This window comes from Streptopelia decaocto, assembly GCF_964273445.1.
Source record: "Streptopelia decaocto genome assembly, chromosome: 4".
NCBI lineage: Eukaryota > Metazoa > Chordata > Aves > Columbiformes > Columbidae > Streptopelia > Streptopelia decaocto.
In genome coordinates this window covers 27,271,530-27,285,527 of record NC_138658.1, presented here as the reverse complement: position 1 = coordinate 27,285,527, position 13,998 = coordinate 27,271,530, and the positions used below count along the sequence as shown (strand labels likewise).

General features: G+C 40.9%; 1 protein-coding gene across 1 annotated transcript in view; it reads right to left on the bottom strand.

The window, feature by feature from the left end:
* ADAMTS3 (ADAM metallopeptidase with thrombospondin type 1 motif 3) overlaps window positions 1-13,998 on the bottom strand; it is a 130,152-nt gene that overhangs the window by 21,308 nt on the left and 94,846 nt on the right. Inside the window, exons 6-10 of the mRNA XM_082051279.1 lie at window positions 5,929-6,012; window positions 4,641-4,797; window positions 2,562-2,667; window positions 1,448-1,591; window positions 276-408 (exon numbers count right to left, since the gene is read on the bottom strand). Of these exons, the coding sequence (XP_081907405.1) occupies window positions 276-408; window positions 1,448-1,591; window positions 2,562-2,667; window positions 4,641-4,797; window positions 5,929-6,012 (624 nt within the window). The remainder of the gene's footprint in view (window positions 1-275; window positions 409-1,447; window positions 1,592-2,561; window positions 2,668-4,640; window positions 4,798-5,928; window positions 6,013-13,998) is intronic.

Below are 13,998 nucleotides of genomic sequence, written 5' to 3'. Positions count from 1 at the left end.
GAAGAAAGTGAGTTTTTTTCCCTTCTTCCTTAGGATCAATACCACAAGTCTGTGTCATGTGGACTGCATTGCTGTCCACTTGACTGTTAAACCAAATTACCCAGAGGACTGTGTTCCACCCATAAATATCTCTCTCCTCTTTATAGATCTGTTTAAACTATTCCATTAACTGCTCTTCAATTAGGAGAAAATGCATATATTGCAGCTTTTAAATAAGGCCAGACACCAACTTGCTAAATGGACGTTTGTCTTCACCATGACTGCCTTGGACATACCGCTGTGCACATTTTATAGCCAACGCCAAAATCAAAGCGGCACTGTTCATCCATGGAATAATTGATGCCTGGCAGTTCAGGAAGTTTAGGCCAATCATGTTTGAAAGGGTCATCAAGAAGACAGTCGTAAGAGCTGTGGAAAGATACACAGGAAAAAAAAAATAATCATGAGATGTGGTGTTTTTTTTTCTTGATCAGCAAGATCCAAGTGCTTATTCTTAGTAAGGCAATACTCCTTTTCTCTGACCTGTTTGCTGTCCTGTTTACTTATAGTTATTGCTCCCCAAAGTATCACAGTCCCTTCTACAGGAATACTGCCTAGTGCAACATGACAGACCATTGGGTGGGAAGATCCTACAGCAAAATCCCTGCATTTGCTGAAGACTGTGGAGAAGCATCTCCAGGTCTTCCCTGCCCTTGCAAAACACGAAATTTGCACTTTACATTCCTGTCACTAGAGGGAGAAAACAAACGCTTCCCCACTCTCAGTGCCAGAGGGCAACATCTCAATGTGCTTCAACTTGAAGCAGGATTCCTAATATAATGCCTAACCCAAAGCATGCTGAAGTCACATGGAGACTTTCCACTGACTTCATGGAGCTTTGAAACAGAACAGCAGTCTGAAAACAAGCCTTCTTATCCAAAACCTACTGTATTCACAGGGCTGAAGCCCTGCCTATGCAAAGGGCAAGAACAAGGCTTGCTTTTTCCTCATTCCTGTTTAACTCTGAGGTCTCAAAATAGCAATGCTGGTGGGCTGCTCCTCATGCGCTGAGGTAGCTCACTTGAAGCTCTAAGGTCTCAATCAGTTACTATTTTATGCTTTGTGTTATGAATAAGGTCTCATCTGTAGGAGACGTGGGTCAGCTCATGAAGTTTTCACTCAGTTTTGACTGGCAAAACCAGCCATTTGCAATGGAGAAAGAAGCCTAAGTAAGAATTGGATGAAGAGTAGCTCTGAGGCCCCTGTAAGGCTGTGTTTATAAAAAGGGCTTTCACAGTCAAGAGTCCAGTTTATGACACTTGTGCCTGTTCTTCCGCACTGGGGTTGCCTCTCATTTCCTCTCTGCTGTCTAGCAGAGGGCAGCACACTGGCCCCACATCCCAGGAACTGCAAAGACTTCTCTTGCCTTTAGTAAAACAACTATCGCTGAGTGCTGACAGGTCCTTACTGTATATATCTTTTGAGCTCTTGGCCGCTGCATCTGGACCAGTGGTAACGATGAAAGGCAGCCTGCACCAAGGGAGCCATAACACTCCCCATTGCTGTCTCATCCCCACATCTGTTCCCTTGCCCATCGTGCTCCATTCCCAGCCTGTAACAAAGAACCGGTATCAGAGCCCAGGCAGTTTCTGCTCTTCAGCTGGTAAAAATGCTGTAAAGAAAACAGTTTCTCATGCACATGTAATGATGCAAAATGAAATTGTTCTTTGCGTTCTACAGATATCATCTGTATTTCAAATGGATCTTCTCTGATGCCAAAAGGTAAGGACTTTCTGAATTTTCTTTCATTTATACTTTAATTGTTAATACCAGGAACGAACTAACTAGATGATGACTTCCTATGCTTCAGAAGAAGGAAAACAGTTATTCTGCTTGTTAGGGAGCAGATCATTCAGACATTTAACTGTTCATGTTTGTATAGTCATTTATCAAAAGCATCTATTTAAACACAGAGCTAACACAGTTACCAGGTTGCATCTCCACAGAGCTAACATGGTTAGCATGCTGCATCTCCAAGTGTGCACCTGGTACAACTTAATACACAAGTGACTCGGTCATCTCCAGTTTTGCTAAATTCCTCCTATATTACTTGGACACTGTCAGAAAAACCTAAGTAGCCTGCACTGCTTAAGGAAGATAAAAATGAGACCCTCAGTGCTTGACATCCATTCATCCAGACAGCTAAGATCTTTGCTTAATCAGTTACTCTCAACCTAACATCTTATCATTCTTGAAGAAGTGCCCAATCTAACAAGTTAGCACTTTCAATGAGAAGAAAGAAGATGCTTGACAAGCTACTGTCTCCACTACTTGGGCATTCCAGCTTTCTTACTGACCTCTTACTCATTCTCACCCTACAGAAAGCAAGCTCCCCCTCTCTCTTCCCCTTTCCCTTCTTCACCTACTTATCTCTTCATTGATGAAACCACTGATGCATTCGAAGGGGATAGAAATCAAAATAGTATAGCTTTCTTATAGCCATTAAAATTAAACCACCTGAGGCAAGCAGGAGATGGAGCACCATATTTTCTTAGTAATCTAACATTAAAAGTTAGACTTACACATGACCAGTTTCATGGGCAACAACAAAAGCTGATGAAAACCCATCCTCATGGTTGAGAGTACAGCTACGGACAGGGTGACACATGCCAGTAACAGGTGCATATCCTGTTGAAAGAAAGCATGTCTGATTTATTTACCCATTACGTTGATTTTATGTGAGACACCCCAATAAATTTACTACCTGAGAAGAAGCGAGGATTCCTTTCCTTTGATTGTCATTTTTCTCTCTCTCTTTGCAATTGTTGTCAAACAGAGGAAATGGCTCTGACAGACTGAGACTGATTCCACAGACATCTGTGTTACTTCAGGCACTTACAAATTTATCACCAAAAATGTACAAGGTTCCCATACAATTAAAGGGTAGAGCTGTAGGCTGAGGTTTTTTGCCCGTGCTTGTATTAGTACCTTCATGTGCATAGAGCTTGTCTTTTCCTCAGCAAAAGCTAAAATCTTTCTGAAGACATGGAAGTCTGCCTGACGTATCATCCAAAACAGTTTTACTCCAGGCCTGCTAATCAAGACCTGAAGGAGAAATCAGACCCTGAAATGTGAAGGGAGCGTGGAGATACTGAACACAAATATCTAAAGCATCTCCAGCTGAATAGCCAAAACACAGTACATTTTTCAATAAGCTACCTGGAAAAGCAGAAATTTACTTCAGACAATATGGGTTCGCCAGCAAATGAGCACAAAAACTTTCTTGCTAAAGGGCATTTCTGACTGAAAGCGGGTCAGTCTTACCTTGGTGCTAGGTGAAGATTTGTAAGCTCTGGACATTAGAGCTGAATGTACTACTGACACTACATTAAATTACATACGTATTACACTGCTTCTGCATGACTGGATAGTACATGGGGGCCTTTTCTTCACAGGTATGTTGCAGGATTTGAGTCTGAAGGTGCAGAGGATGGGTGCAGCACTAGAGTAGACTCTGGTGGCTGGCAGAAGGGTTGGAGCCACAGAACCAGTTGCAGTGCTGGAACAGGGCATGAAGCAGCAGAAGCTCTGGGGTTTTATTATAGGAATGTCTAGGGACTGACACAGGGAACATTCAAGGAGCAAGCAGGACTGTTGGTGTGTTCAAGGAAAATGAGGCATAGAAGGCAGAGGGTGTTTTTGAATGCCTAATACTAGATTTATTGCATTGGAAGCCATTACATTTAGTAAGAGTGCTTTGCTTCAGAAATTGCTCTATTTTCTAGTCCCTTTTTTCTACCTGCAAGTAGAAGCAAGAAATGTGCACAGCCACAGGAACCCTCAGTCCTACCACAGACCACAGCATAAGAGATGAAAGTGCTTGTTTGGTCCGGAGAAATTATTACAGGATGCACATTCTGCAGTGTAGCTACATGGGAACCAATGAAATGAAAAAAGGGTTCAATTTGTTGCAATGCTGCACAGAGCAGCAAAATTTTAGAACTCAGGCAGACTCATTTATCTGCATTGAATTTTTGTGAATTTACTTCGCATTATCATCAGTTCCTTGAGTCAGAAAGATTAATGCAGGCATCAAAGTAAATAGTATGCTACCTAGAAAAAGAAATCTACAGTGAACAATGCAATAAAATAAAAGCAAAGTTGAATGCAAAGTGCATTGAGCATTCCTAGTGATCCCTGCACACACACACACACACACATCTGGTATTTGAAGAAGGTAAATAGCTATTCGCTTACATCTCTCAAGTAAGAAACTTAGTCTTCTACAGTTAGACAGAAATGGTAAGGACTACCATGGTAAGGTGTACTTGCTTTTTTAAAAGTATGTAACTTGAATGGGAGGAAGGACTTTCTCTCCACAAGAGAGCAATGAGTACATGATCAGGCTGTCCATGTCGGCCTTTCCTAGAGCCAGAAGAGGGAACTGAAAGTTACGACGTGTACATGCTTTCCCCAACAGGATGGGGTTTCAATATATCTTTAAAATTGAACACTGCCTTAACTATTTGCTGAATGAATTCCTATGTTGCTTTTGTCTCAGGATCATATAACAAGCCAGTTTTCAAATTTTCCCCTTTTCTGGCAGGCACCAGCCAAAAAGCACCGAGTCCAGAGAGTTTTGCTTCCGTCAGCTGCATTACCTTGCATACCAGCCGGCCCAAAATCTTGCCTGGTTAAGAAGATGGCATGATCGTGGTGCTCAGAGTGATTGGGGTCTGACTTCTGCTGCTGATATGCCCAGCGGCAAACGTTCTCCAAGCTTCTTGACGGATTCCCCCTTTCAATCAAGCTAACGGACTGAAAGAACAACAGATTAGACCCAGGAGCTCCTCAAGGTAGGAAATTTCTCTGTTCCTAAGACTCTGTCACTCTAAGTCACGATAACCTCCTTTCCTATGAGAAAAGAAAATGTGTATGTTAACTGTGACCGTGCATGTATAATAGCACATCTTTAGGGTTTTTTTTGAAGATGGTATTCACATCATCTCTGAAAATAATGGCCTTTCTGTGTAGAGCCTGTATGTGCAGAAGGAAGACACAAGATGTTAAGATTGAATCAGGGCTTTTTTTTTTTTTTTTTTTGTTGAAACTTGCTTACCCTCTGGACTGCCAGACGACAGTGTGACTCGGTTGAAATAAGCTATGACAAAGTAGTGACACACACAGCCTGTATGGAGGAAGTGAATAATACAAACACATAGGACAGTGCCTCAGCTGGTGCACAACTCTGTAGTGCCAGTAAATGTGTACTGATTAACACAGATTAAATATCTGTTTCTGTGAGACTTGCTACAGTGCGTGCTTACAAGCTCAAGAAATTTTCATTGCAAGACAAACATCAAACTGGTATTTTGACTGGTCCAAATTCAATACCTGAGTTAAATGGAACAGATATGATCTTTATCAAATGCTAAACAGCATTAGCACTTTCCTCTCATCCTGAATCATTTAACAAGCATTTGTTTCTAAACTCAGAGAGAATATTACAAGCAAAATCAACGTGTTGTTACATGTACTCTCTGTGGAGTACAAAGTGGAGAAGTGTTCTTTGATCCAATAAAAGGAGTGTATGCAAAATGAGGAAAGGGGATAGTTACACTGGCAGACTGCTTGGAGGGAGTGCACGAGCAAGCTGTGTTGGTCAACCAAAACAATTGCTTCTACAAAACGGATTTAATTCCCTGAGGACTCACAAAGGCAAGAACTGAGGCTGTAAGCCCGGGCAGGCTGCACCAGGCCTGCACCTGTGTCACAAAGGGACACCCATGATCAGCTTCAGGAATGAGGGCGCAAACACATTTACCACATGCCAAGCAGGTTCTCTGGAACCTGCTGTTGAGTTCTGTTTCCCCAGCACTTCATGTGATTCACATGGACTATAATTACAAAGAAAATGATGGCAGAGAACTGGTTCAAACGCTTGCTTACCTTCGCATACCCCAACATGATCATTCGGACCAGCACAACATTTATGTGAACACCCAAGGATTCATCGTGGTAGATTTCATTCACCTGAGGAACAAAAAAAATAATTAAAAAAAAGATTGAAAAGAAAAAAATCACTGATGATACCAAGAGAAGTCCCAAGGCCATGTATGTATTATTTCTTATACCACAACAGTCTTCTTAGAAGAGGATTCAAGTCTCAAATAATTTATATGCAGTGAGAAACGTCATTACATAGCCCCTCACAGAGAACTTTCTGAAGCACAAGTCAAGACCCCTCTCAAGTTTAACAGCCTTTGGATCAGGGCCAATAGAAAAGTTGATCTGGGGAAAAAAAACATACTTTAAGTTCAAATCCTGCAAATTCTTATCTGAATGCTTCATTTCACTCATTTGATAAACATGATGAGGGAAATGAGGTTATTTCTGAAAGCAAGGCTATAGCAGTGTGAGTTCACTGAAGGAATTTAAAAGCAGTTAGACTTTGCTTTAACAATAGATAAAACTATCACTATCCATTCCACATGGCCACCTCTGCTATGTCATCTGGCCACTCCAGCTGTGGATGAATTCCAGATTCTGTTTCTGTTTGCTTCATCAATCATTTGTCTCAATTCAATCAGTTTAAACACATGGGATTAGTATTATAACAAGGAGAGTGAGCGAGGATATTTTTGTTCTTTTTCTAAAAGATTCAGCTGCCAGTAGCTCTCACTCAAGGAACTGTGCTGTTAACTTCAGCATAGGCTTGTCCTAGGAAAAATACTTGAGGATTTGACTTAAAGCTATTTTTGCATTCTGAAGCTCTACATCAGGAAGGCAGAATATTTAGACAATGACTGAATAATGAGGTTCTGTCTCTGCACACATGTAGGCATGTGATTAGTTTTACAGACAGTACTCTTGATTCTAGATCAATCTTAAAATTAATGGGCAAAGCATTTCCAAATCCCAGACATGCTTTGGAAATTTTCATCTGAAAGTTTTAAAGTGAACGGTATTGCCAGAGGCATAAGCGCTGTATTATACCTTACAGAATAGTGGTATCTCCAAATATACTCAATTTCTGCAAGTTAACGCACCAACTGCATGAAAGCATGTGATGTTTATGTGATCTAGAAAGACTTACTACATTAAACACCACATTAAAACTACATTAAAAGACTTATTACATTAAAAACAACTTACTACATTAAAAACAACTGCTAGCCTGAGAAAACACCCATCCGAAAGACCACCTCATGAGACTTCGAAACCCTCATCCTCAAGGAGTGCAGAAAACATACAGGAAAGAGCCCCCAGGGAGTCCTCATAAAACAGTCCACAGCTCTGCAGCGAAGTAGGTCTGCAGAGGTCTCCAGTGAGATCTGTACACATCATTTAAAGGCTGAATTTTGATTCTAGTCGAAGAAGATATTTCCAAAGCAAATAAAGATTAGATAGTCACTTCCTCTGTTAGTTCTAATGCTCCAATAAATTTTGGCCCCATTTACCACCTTCCAGCAACTCTCGCAAACCAATAACATCTTGAAGAAATGCTGTATCCAGCAGTTCTGTGAAAATAAGCAGCTGATTACAAGTAATACTGCAGTTCCACTGAACAACTGAAATATCTCGTAGTGGGTTTTGTTTTGAAGAATTTTTTTTAGAAGCAACCAATGCTGCTGCCCTAATTTCTCAAGATAAATTAGAAGTATGTGGTCACTTTTGTACTAAGAAGAGTACTTGCGGAGGTGAAGTTAAAAACCACAGAATTATGCAGATAGATCAAAAATTGTTCTCTTTGAGTGAGGACCTTCCTTGTGTCTGGGAAGGTGAGAAATACTCTGCCATCAGAGTATAAATCCGCAGATCATCAATGAAGTTACTCATTCCCCTCAAAGCAAAATAAATATTATATTATGGGTAACTGGTGAAAAATAAACACCACTGTTCAGAGACTGGTATATTGGAGAAGGAGTTAGAAGTTTGATGTTTTCTTTCTTTTTTTTTTTTTTTTTATGAATGAGGCTAAACAGACCTTCCCTTTTCCTCTCATGAAAAAGGTCATTCTGAGTTGTCCAGACTGTGGGACCTGGCAGAATGATTTCAGTCCATGGTTTTTAAAAATGTAATCCCTTTTAGGACCAGCTGAGAACAGACTGTCAGCAGGACAGTTTTACAAGGAATGAGCATGTAAGTCAGGGTGCCCGTCTTGTTAAGCAATTATCTCTAAGTTTGATCAGTCATTTCATATTTTCTCCCAGCTAATGCAATAGTATTGCTCCAACAAAGGTTTGTGTCAGAAAAAACATTAACAGTGTCCCTTATGCCAAGAAACAACAAGTATGACTTTCCTAGAGACAAAAAGGATCCTGGAATTGACTGAAAGATTCAAGTCTTCAAGATTTCTCCATAACACCATTTTTTACCCCACTACAGGATTCATATATATTCTTGTGACTTAGACACAGGAAATTTGGGAAACATGTTACCTTGCTGGAAGGCCACAGATCTTAAAAAAAGTGCGGCAAACATCAGTGTAGACTACAGCATTTTCCAACTGCTGTGACTGCATCTACACTGTGGTTAGAATGGCAAAATAAATTACATTTTAAGATATTGGTACAAAGCACATAGATAAATCACAGCCCAGTAAGCTTGATTTGCCTGATCCAGACTTGTGAAACATATCACAGATGTCCAACTGGCCATATAGCCTAAGGGGAAAGTGGCTGGATTCTCACCTGTCACAGAAATTGCTGCCTCTTGACCCACAGTCAACCATACATCCCCCAGCTACATTAGACGGTTCCTCTAAGTACCTTTCGCAGTATGAACTGTTGGTAGCTGGCCTTTCAAATTTGGGGCAGCCAGCCAGCCAGGTGCAGATGCACAGCTGGTTTTGTGCAGATACCTTGCAATTCCCTGTCAGGGCTGCCCACCAGCGCCCACTGACTCATCCTCCATGGTGCACAGGTAGGGGCTGCAGGCTAATCCCACAGCCTTTGCCAAGGGCTGAGATCCCAAATGACTTGGAGGAGTAAACCACCTTCCCAGCAAAGCCCCACCAATCATCACAGTCTCCTCCAACCATCTCCCAGATCTGCTCGCATCAGTGTCCCTTCTGGCTTTCACCTGCAGGAGGACTAGGAGGGGTTGCGGCTGCCAGGTCAAAGCACCACGAGACATGAGAATCCTGGACTCACCCTTGCTTTTTCCTTTTTTTATTACTGGCTGACCCAGAGAGAGTTTGGTTTCCTATTCTGTGTTTCAGGTCTTGCCTATAGCAACCTCCTTTAATATTTTTTGATGAAAATCTCAGTATGAGAACAGTATGACCTTGATTACCAGCTCTTAATTTCCTTCTCTTAGAATGGATGGCATTTTTGATGACTTTTCTAAGTTACCAAGATATTTCAATAGAAATAATTTAGGAGTAACTGAACAGGCTGAGGAAGGTTACAGAAGTTTCTTCGCTGACAGCTTCCTGTGTCTGCCCACTCACAGCAAGTTCTCTGCTTACATCAATGCTTCATTTGACTTGCTCTGGGGACCATATAGCTTCAATAACTTTCTGTTTGTGCCTTGTTGAAACTAGTTACACTCCTGTGTACAACTTGCATGAAACAAAGTGCAGTTTCTGAATTAGTATTCTGCAATGAGGAGAGTTGAGTAATTCAGAATTTAATGATTAATGCCATCAGTTGCCTCATTGTTCACATCACTGGAAATGAAACAGCTTTGAAAAAAATAGTCATCTACTGGTCTGCTTTTCCATATGAATAAATCACTAGATTAAATGGCAAGGAGTGTGTTGAGCTCTTTTAGAGACACCTTCATGTGCTACCATTCGTCTTTACCATAGGCTGAGGGAAATAGTAGATTAAAAATGATGTAAACTGATATGCAAGAGAAGTGAATGCTTGATGACAGTATCCTATAGAAACAGCTCCCTAACTAATAACCTTGACAGACAACAGCTAAGCTATAAGCCTGACAGCATCAAATATTTGTGTTAATGTTCAGGGTTGTGAAGTGCGGCTTTGAAGGAAAAACAGCTGACATAGCCTCTTCAGTCTTGTGATGAACTGAGAGGGCCTGGGCCATTCTCGAAGCCATGCAATTCGGCTCCACAGCATAACCCATCAGCTGGATGACAGGCAAGAGCAACAACTCCAAACTCATGAGAAAAACTCACCACTGATGGAACAGGCTATTTGCCTGTAAAGAACATCCCTCAGTGCTCACTGTGATGTTGAAATGTGAGGAAATAAAGCAGAAATTTTCTTCTGAACTGTGCCACTCAAGCACACCCACTTAGCACAGAAGCTAGGCTAGAAGATGACTGTTCAATGGCATCAAGTGAGAGAATGCAAGCTGCATCCTCCTCTTCCTCCTCTTCCAATGCAACACCCAGCCCACAGCCCAGTCAAGTTGGCAACAAGACTCCCGCTGCCTCCCGTGAGATTTTTTGTAGATGTCCAGGCTCTGCAAACACTCACACACATTTAAACTCTGCAACAAAAAGAAGCCTCTCAGAAAGCCACTGACCAGAGGCAAAAAACCTGGCAGGAACTGTGCTGAACTTGGGCTACTCTGGCAACTTTATACAACTTTTTATTAAGAGAATTTTTAAAGCTTGATACTCTTCCGTGTCTGTCATCTATCCCTGCATTTATTTTGTATCATCTTTTCTTCTTATTTCCTTTTTTTACCTGCATCTTGTTTTTATAAAGCCATATGAAAAAGATTACTGTTGTTAAAATATTTTCAGGAATGACTAGATTGTTCCAAAAGCATTGCTTCTAAAAGAGGTAATGATCTTACTGTAGTCAATGTACAGCTTCTCAGGGAAGAGGTGTCTCAGCTTGCTCAGGCTCTGTATTGACATATAGTCCCAGTAGATGGAGCCACAGACATCTAAGAAACCATGGAACAGCTCTGCTGTTGACAGTTAAATGTTTTTAAAACTAAAAAGCCAGTACTTTGAAATCATCTTCAATGAAGAGTTATTGTTGATGTTTCATGAGTTATGTGGTAAAAAGAAAATGATTTGTTGCAAGTACGTTATCAATAATATTTTGTTACTCACATGAACAATGACTTTTCATCTCAGATTTTCTGGATTCAAAAGTTTACTTGTTTCTACTTTTGCAAAAACTACATTAACTACTATTTCACACTCTTCAGCAATACAAATTAGTCTTGGAGGTAAGCACCACCACAAGTCACTGCTCAGGGGAAACTGGCACTTCTGAAATGCTGCTAGCAAGAATAGTCTGGTAGGTCTGCACAGAAAAAATGTTGCACATTACCTTACCTCATGCATGCTGTAGTTGGTCACCAGCATTAGCTCTCATTTCCATGTGGAACTGCACAGAAAAGAATGAACACTGATCTGACTCTTTTCCTTTATCCGAGGTAGTAACTGTCAGGCAAATGATCGGGTTAGAGACCAGAAAATGTCAGGATATCTCTCAAGTAATGTGTTTAGGCCATGCTATGCACTTCTAGACAGAGGCAGAAGTGAACAAGAAAGGCTCTTAGAGTCATGATTATCTTACCTCTGTTGTAAAAAATGCAAAGAAGAGCAACTGATGGATAGATAAGGAACTGCAGGTAGTGTGTGTGCACGGAGACCTCTGCAGAAACTTTTATACATATCTGGGGCTCTCCCTACTTAAGTTAATCACAAGGTTCTTAGTGACTGCAGCACTGATCAGTTCTGATATACACCACCCTGAAACCACAGAATTATAATTAAATGTGGACTTCTTTTTTGTTGCTAAATCAGTAGTACTGATGGACAACAAACTACAATTGTTATTTAGAAAGAAGGAGATACCCACAACACTGCAATGCTGAGTGGATAGTGATCACCAAAAGAGGAATTCTGTCAAAAGCAGTTGGAAATTTGAGAATGAAAGATGCATGGAAGTACCACTCTCCTGGCCAATTTTGGATTATTCTCCAGAAAAAAAATAAAAGGATAGATATAAATACTGCCAAATCCCAAACCCACTTAGAATCCCCTAGTAAAACCTAGTGCTTTCTGTGCATATCTTTCTGATTTCAGTTACGTTAATCCAGGGACACTTTGTTTTAAGTAACCACCCAAGGGAGTAACAAATGTCAGTTGCCTAATGCAGGAGACCTTTACTTTCAGGTCTAACACAACAGTGCTGAAAACATCAAGCTTTTTTGGAGTGTCCAACCGTACTGGCTACCTCTTGCTGAAAACAATCACTATGAACGTTTCACCATTCTGTCTTTTTTACAGACTTTTAAAGTCTTTTAAGGACATTTTTAAAGTCTTTTTTTTAAAAAAAAAAATCCTTTAAACTGAATGCAGTGCCATAAAGAGCTTTTCTTTTTGCTAGAGGTTTCTCTTAGGTAGCATGGAGGAGAGCAAAGCAATGTTATGAGAGACAACATAACACAAATAAAAGAGCTTGCTGCAAAGCACCAGATATACTGACAGTGTCATATTTCCATAAAACATTAAACAGTGCTGAAAGCTGATTTTCTTCTTGCAAGAAGTGACCTCAACACCAGTATGGCACAGCATTATGTGACAGACACAGGACTGGGCTCCTGACAGAGAGTCACTTAAGAGCTGGGTTTCCAACTTCCAGAGCTGACCCTTAACATCTGTTTTAGATGCATCGCTGATGCTGGTTTTTCCAGCCTGCTTCTTATGCCAAGAGTACATACAAATTTTAAGTATAGGGAAACATCTCAGGCATTTCTTCAGCTGAAAATGAACCTCTACGCCTGGAGCTGCCAATGGCATGGCGAGGCTGTGCAGTGCTTGGTTCCCAATGAGCCAGCTCTGGCACCAAGAGCAGTATGGTTGTGTCGGCATGGCACAGTGCCTGGGATAACTAGTCTTGGCATAGGTTTGAATGAATGTGATATAATGCTTTTTTGCACTTGAGCAAAATAGTGTTGCTTATGATGCCTGTATATGTTTGTTCTCTTTAAGCTACAGTGGAGCTATCTTGCGTATGCTGCGTTACATGTGGCAAAACTGCCTTTAACTGCCCTGCTTGGGAAGGCAAATCTCAGATCATTACCATCAGCTTTGCAAAAATCCTCACGAATGCTAGTAACATCTGTCACAAATTCTTTCTCACCCAGAGCCTCCCACTTTTAGGAAAAGATGCAAGTCTAAATATGCAAGGTTCAGTTCTTGGATCTTCACACCACTAAATCCAAACCTAAGGCTGAACCCAAAAGTCAGGTTCATGTCTGTCAAACAAATTCAGCTGTGCTGAACTGTGTGTGCTGGTGTCAGCAGTGTATTGGATTGCAACAGCTACACTCCCAGTGGCTGATAATCTAGGAGCAAGCAAAGACTTGCTCGTGTGCTTTCTGTGTCCCTCAAGCCTAAAAAAGAAGCTTCTACTAATAACAAAGATACACAGTTAGTAGACATACGTTCACGGCCATGAAAGTCTTGCTGTCGATTCATTGGTGTCTCAGATCATGCACAGAGCAGCCCAGGTTCAGTGGCTTGTTTTTCCTCAAAAAGCTTCACACCCAGCTCCCTAACACACCCCAGTCAAAGGCTTTCTGTGTGCATGTCAGAGGAGGAGAGGAAGTTATGATTAAATGCTTCGGGTTCTGGAACCAAAGGCACAGACATGACTCAACAGCCTCTTTTCATCAAATCAAGATTCTACAGTATCCATTTACTTACTGTTAGTGGCATATTGAATTACCAGTGATCTCAAACATACAAGTGCCCAACTACAGAAACAGTAGGAAAGGCATGAGACTGAACAAAGCTGCAGGTTGTAAATCTAGTAGACTAAATTCTGTTTTTCAGTTAAAATCTGTGTATATGTCTGGAGTTTCTTATTCCAGATTTATAGCACAGTATGATTCTGTACAGAGTTATTATAATTCTACACAGAGTTATGCTGGAAAACATATCAGTTGGTTTAAATTCACATAGACAAGCTTTTTTTTTTCCTGTCAAATACTAGGCATTAGATTTTTAAACTGCTGGTCCTTATTTTTGGAGCTAGAAAAGGTGGGGCAGATTTTCAAAGATGCTCGGCATGT